Here is a 7,267-nt window from a genome sequence, read left to right on the forward strand (position 1 = left end):
TAAATAACACATGTACATGTTCTATATAATATATATAAATAACACATGTACATGTTCTATATAATATATATAAATAACACATGTACATGTTCTATATAATATATATAAATAACACATGTACATGTTCTATATAATATATAAATAACACATGTACATGTTCTATATAATATATATAAATAACACATGTACATGTTCTATATAATATATATAAATAACACATGTACATGTTCTATATAATATATACAAATAACACATGTACATGTTCTATATAATATATACAAATAACACATGTACATGTTCTATATAATATATATAAATAACACATGTACATGTTCTATATAATATATATAAATAACACATGTACATGTTCTATATAATATATATAAATAACACATGTACATGTTCTATATAATACGTATATAAATAACACATGTACATGTTCTATATAATATATATAAATAACACATGTACATGTTCTATATAATATATAAATAACACATGTACATGTTCTATATAATATATATAAATAACACATGTACATGTTCTATATAATACGTATATAAATAACACATGTACATGTTCTATATAATATATATAAATAACACATGTACATGTTCTATATAATATATATAAATAACACATGTACATGTTCTATATAATATATAAATAACACATGTACATGTTCTATATAATATATATAAATAACACATGTACATGTTCTATATAATATATAAATAACACATGTACATGTTCTATATAATATATATAAATAACACATGTACATGTTCTATATAATATATATAAATAACACATGTACATGTTCTATATAATATATATAAATAACACATGTACATGTTCTATATAATATATAAATAACACATGTACATGTTCTATATAATATATATAAATAACACATGTACATGTTCTATATAATATATATAAATAACACATGTACATGTTCTATATAATATATATAAATAACACATGTACATGTTCTATATAATATATATAAATAACACATGTACATGTTCTATATAATATATATAAATAACACATGTACATGTTCTATATAATATATAAATAACACATGTACATGTTCTATATAATATATATAAATAACACATGTACATGTTCTATATAATATATATAAATAACACATGTACATGTTCTATATAATATATACAAATAACACATGTACATGTTCTATATAATATATACAAATAACACATGTACATGTTCTATATAATATATATAAATAACACATGTACATGTTCTATATAATATATATAAATAACACATGTACATGTTCTATATAATATATACAAATAACACATGTACATGTTCTATATAATATATACAAATAAGACATTCACTCACATCACTGTGTGATTTATTAAAACTAAATTTATGACCACATTAAAGTGGAGTTAATGTCCACAATTACAAATACACAAATGTGAGTTTGTCCATAGACCTACTACTACTACTCTCTCTGTCTGTCTGTCTGTCTGTCTCTCTGTCTGTCTGCCTGTCTCTCTGTCTCTTCAGCTTGTAACAGATGGTTTGCTGATGCAGCTCCTCTCAGTGAAGCAGAGGTCAGTGGACAGGTCAGAGCCAAACAAAGCTTCTCTTACAAATACCAGGAATTAGTTCAGGACTCTCTCTCTCCTCTGGTTACTGTGGTCACTCACACTCACACACACTCTCACACACTCTCTCACACACACACACACACACACACACACACACACACACACACACACACACACACACACACACACACACACACACTGTAATCATCTTCATTCATTTATTGAACTACATTTAAAAAAACACCACCTGTAATTTTCCCCTTTTCAAGAAATCAAAAGATTTTCTGTCTAAAAGAAAAAAGTATGCAGTGAGTTCATGCAGCAAGAAGAAGAAGAAGAAGAAGAAGAAGAAGAAGGAGGAGGAGGAGGAGGAGGAGGAGGAGGAGGAGAAGAAGGAGGAGGAGAAGGAGAAGAAACTAAATGATATCACCCCCCGGGTGCTGTCTTTTAAGAGTGACATTAAACAAGACAACTGACGGACAACTGACGCACAACTGGCGCACAACTGACGGACAACTGATGGACAACTGGCGGACAACTGACAAACAACTGACGGACAACTGACGTACAACTGACGGACAACTGACACACAACTGACGGATAACTGACGGACATCTGACACACAACTGACGGACAACTGACGCACAACTGACGGACAACTGACGGACAACTGACGCACAACTGACGGACAACTGATAGACAACTGACACACAACTGATAGACAACTGACACACAATTGACGGACAACTGACAAACAACTGATAGACAACTGACGGACAACTGACGGACAACTGACACACAACTGACGGATAACTGACGGACATCTGACACACAACTGACGGACAACTGACGCACAACTGACGGACAACTGACGGACAACTGACGCACAACTGACGGACAACTGATAGACAACTGACACACAACTGATAGACAACTGACACACAATTGACGGACAACTGACAAACAACTGATAGACAACTGACGGACAACTGACCAGTGACTAAAGAAAGAAGTTTCTGAGGTCAGAGTTTCATGAGTGACCTCAGGGTGCTGAGCGGGTGTTGGGGGAGATTCATCGTCCCCTCCTCCACTCTCTTATCTCTGCTCTAAACTTTTCAATCATTCAACAACAAGCCTGCACACACACACACACACACTCTCTCACAGTCAGTCTGTGATTCATTTTCTATGTTTTAAAGCAGATGACAAATGTTATACTAAAGTAACCCATGATAAATAAATAAAAACAAACTGTCTCACTGCTCTCATACTGCTGTCTCACTGCCATCCATCTATTGAACACTTTAAAGAAACCTTTGACCTCTGGGCCGTGGTTGAAGGTAACCATGGTAACCTTTGGTGTCCGGCAGAGGAGAAAAACAAGATTCAGTCTCACTTCGATCACATCACAGAAGCTCACTGAGCAAACCTTCGTCTTATTGGACTTTCTTATTGTACGCGTGTGTGTGTGTGTGTCTGTGTACGTGTGTGTGCATGTGTGTGTGTGTGCGTGCGTGTGTGCGTGCGTGTGTCCTTCAGCTGAGCTTTTGTCAGGTATGTGAGAGTTTGATGAGGTTCCAGATGAACCCTGAAGAACGTCTAAGTGTCATTATAAAACAAACCAGTAAACTAACAGACAGCGTTTATCACCTCTTAACTCATGTCAATCACTTAATTAAGGAATGAATAAAACTCTAATCACTTTTCAGTTTACAGAGACACTGAACTAGTGGTTTTAAAAGTAGAAATAAAGGAGATTATCTGAGTTAATCATCACATGGTTAACAATGACATCAACTAACAACTAATCAACTAACAGTCTCACACACACACACATCCACTGAGAGATGAAGGATTATAATCCCTGGACAAAGACACACTAAACTGCTATTTTCTGCTAAATCTGATTCAGTCGGAGATAATATGTCAGCATTGAGCTGCTGTTTCAGTGTGTGTGTGTGTGTGCGTGTGTGTGTGTGTGCGTGTCAGTGTGTGTGTGTGTGTGTGTGTGTGTGCGTGTGTGTGTGCGTGTGTGTGCGTGTGTGTGTGTGCGTGTGTGTGTGTGTGTGCGTGTGTGTGTGCGTGTGTGTGTGTGTGTGTGTGTGTGTGTGTGCGGCCTGCAGGGCAGGAGGAGTGGTTTCTCTGAAGCTGCAGGAGAAAACATTCCAAAAGAACAATTCCTCAAGCGTTCAGGGTGCAATAACCTGTGAACAGGGGTCAGAGATGGTATGGTCCACAGCTCCTTGTCCTTCATTAACACACCAATGGACAAACACTGACTGGTTTTATGGCTCCAACTTTGAAGCTGCTGTAGCTGATACTCACTTGCAATAGTCAGCCGTGCTCTCTGGCTCAGGATGGCTCCGTACTTGTTGTGAGCGAGACACTGATACGAGCCTTCGTCTGATCGCTCTGCTCTTCTGTTCTCCACCTCTGACAAATACAGGGAGCCGTTGGAGAGCAGATACATGCGCTCGCTCTCCGTCACTTTTACTCCGTTCTTCAGCCACCGGACGTCGATGGGCGACTCTCCGCGAGCCTGACACTCCAGAACCACGGCTTCTTTACGCATGACAGTGACGTCGTGAGGCTCCTTGATGAAAAATAACTCACTGAAGCTTAAAACACCTGCAGACACACGACAACAACACTCAACTCAACTCAACTCAACTCAACTGTATTTATAAAGCGCTTTAAGCAGCCGTAGCTGAGACAAAGTGCTGTACATGAAAATAAATAAAACTAAAAGTAAAAACAATCACAACAATAAAACAACAAAAATGTTAAAACAATGAAACAATTAAGATATTAAGAGAATAAAAACAATAAAACACTAAAAACAAGAGCAGTTGAAAGCCAAGGAATAAAAATGGGTTTTAAGATGAGTTTGAAAAATGCATTTAAATCATCAGTGTTGTGATCAAGTATCACACCTGAGGAGTCCTCTCACCCTCTCACTCTCTCACTACAGTCCTCTCACACTCTCACTACAGTCATCTCACCCTCTCACCCTCTCACCCTCTGACTACAGTCATCTCACCCTCTGACTACAGTCATCTCACCCTCTCACCCTTTCACTACAGTCATCTCACCCTCTCACTCTCTCACTACAGTCATCTCACCCTCTCATTCTCTCACTAGTCATCTCACCCTCTCACTAGTCATCTCACCCTCTCACTACAGTCATCTCACCCTCTCATTCTCTCACTAGTCATCTCACCCTCTCACTACAGTCATCTCACCCTCTCACTCTCTCACTACAGTCATCTCACCCTCTCATTCTCTCACTAGTCATCTCACCCTCTCACTACAGTCATCTCACCCTCTCACTCTCTCACTACAGTCATCTCACCCTCTCATTCTCTCACTAGTCATTTCACCCTCTCACTACAGTCATCTCACCCTCTCACTCTCTCACTACAGTCATCTCACCCTCTCATTCTCTCACTACAGTCATCTCACCCTCTCACTACAGTCATCTCACCCTCTCATTCTCTCACTAGTCATCTCACCCTCTCACTACAGTCATCTCACCCTCTCACTCTCTCACTACAGTCATCTCACCCTCTCATTCTCTCACTAGTCATTTCACCCTCTCACTACAGTCATCTCACCCTCTCACTCTCTCACTACAGTCATCTCACCCTCTCATTCTCTCACTACAGTCATCTCACCCTCTCACCCTCTCACTACAGTCATCTCACCCTCTCATTCTCTCACTACAATCATCTCACCCTCTCATTCTCTCACTACAGTCATCTCACCCTCACACTCTCTCACTACAGTCATCTCACCCTCTCATTCTCTCACTAGTCATCTCACCCTCTCACTCTCTCACTACAGTCATCTCACCCTCTCACTCTCTCACTACAGTCATCTCACCCTCTTATTACAGGCATCTCACCCTCTCACTACAGTCATCTCACCCTCTCACTACAGTCATCTCACCCGCTTATTACAGTCATCTCACCCTCTCACTAGTCATCTCACCCTCTCACTCTCTCACTAGTCATCTCACCCTCTCATTACAGTCATCTCACCCTCTTATTACAGTCATCTCACCCTCTCACTACAGTCATCTCACCCTCTCACTCTCTCACTACAGTCATCTCACCCTCTCATCAGTCATCTCACCCTCTCACTCTCTCACTACAGTCATCTCACCCTCTCATCACAGTCATCTCACCCTCTCATCACAGTCATCTCACCCTCTCACTACAGTCATCTCACCCTCTCATCACAGTCATCTCACCCTCTCATCACAGTCATCTCACCCTCTCACTACAATAACCAGATTATCATGTGTGTGTGTGTGTGTGATCCATTTTACAAATACTGAGTTATTAACAGTATAAAGTACACACACACACACACACTCATCTGAAAGATCAATATAATATCATGTAATCAATAATACGTCAGTGTTTGTGTGTCACCACAAATGAGTATATACTGCACACGCACACGCACACGCGCACACACACACGTGTGAGTCTAAAGAAACTTTCTCATGTGTTTGTATTTGTAAAGTTTTGTTGTTGATGAGATTTTTCAGAATATAAATGATTCTAAATCATTTCTATGAGTTAGTTTGATCCAAAGATCAGAGAGTGAGCCGCTCACTGATCTGTCTGTCTGTCTCTCTGTCTCTCTCTCTCTCACACACTCACACACACACACACACATTGAGTTAAAACGCTTCTTACCTGACAGTGAGACAGAAACAAAAAAGAGCAGCAGCAGCTCGCGCTGGAGGAATTCCGCCATTTACATGAGTTTGAATGATCCGTGCATTTCAGCGTCTCTGTCACAGCTGTGATCAGCTCACGAGCTGCGCTCACACTGAGGGAGGGAGAGAGGGAGGGAGGGAGGGAGGCGGGAGAGAGAGAGGGGGGGAGGGACCAGAGCTGAGCTCACACTGACCAGAGAGAGAGAGAGAGAGAGAGAGAGAGAGAGAGGGAGGGGGGGAGGGACAAGAGCTGACCACACAGAGGGGGGGTGAGGATGACGGACACTCACTTCATCTCAGGGAAGACTTTAGTCCAGCGCCCCCTGGCTTCCACACACACACACACATCTGCACCTGTGTGTGTGTGTGTGATGAACTCAGTCACGTGTTGAGGCGAGGACAGGATGTCTCACTGTCGGCCTGCATGTCAACCCGGGTCAGGCTCTGAGTCCAGATCATTATCAGGTTATCAATGTTGGTCAAGCTGTGGGTAAAGAGGAGGAGTCTGCTTCCATTGGCTGAGGGCGTGTCCTCCTGTGACCACACCCACTACCCCCCCACACACTGACCCCACCAGTGTCCAAAAGGCCGAGCCTGAATTGTGTGTGTGACCTTTCCACTGACCTGTGAGGGGGCGGGGGCACAGAGCCTATGACCTGTGAGGAGGGGGCGGGGCCACCGAGCCACAGCAGGAGAGAAAACTGTGACTTCATCTGAATCACACACACACACAGAGTTACATCAGCCTGTGTGAGGTCAAAGGTCAAATTCAGTAAAAGAAGACGATGTTACTGTCAATATGAATTTAAAAAACACTTTTGTTTGTCTGAAGTATAAATGATGGATAATAAGTGACTCATCGCCCCCAGGTGGAGCAGTTTGGTACTGCATACACATCTGAAGAGATTTAATCAGACACAGCTACAGCATGAGAACAATAATAATA

The 7,267-nt window shown here is 40.7% G+C and overlaps 1 protein-coding gene across 1 annotated transcript in view; it reads right to left on the reverse strand.

Moving 5' to 3' along the window:
* The window catches only part of prtga (protogenin homolog a (Gallus gallus)), a 23,504-nt gene extending 17,077 nt beyond the window's left edge, over nucleotides 1-6,427 (reverse strand). Inside the window, exons 1-2 of the mRNA XM_058629538.1 lie at nucleotides 6,299-6,427; nucleotides 3,918-4,220 (exon numbers count right to left, since the gene is read on the reverse strand). Coding sequence (XP_058485521.1) covers nucleotides 3,918-4,220; nucleotides 6,299-6,359 — 364 coding nt within the window. The 5' untranslated portion in view covers nucleotides 6,360-6,427. The remainder of the gene's footprint in view (nucleotides 1-3,917; nucleotides 4,221-6,298) is intronic.
* Nucleotides 6,428-7,267: the final 840 nt, after the last annotated feature.

Source organism: Solea solea, chromosome 5 (genome assembly GCF_958295425.1).
Source record: "Solea solea chromosome 5, fSolSol10.1, whole genome shotgun sequence".
NCBI classification, from domain to species: domain Eukaryota; kingdom Metazoa; phylum Chordata; class Actinopteri; order Pleuronectiformes; family Soleidae; genus Solea; species Solea solea.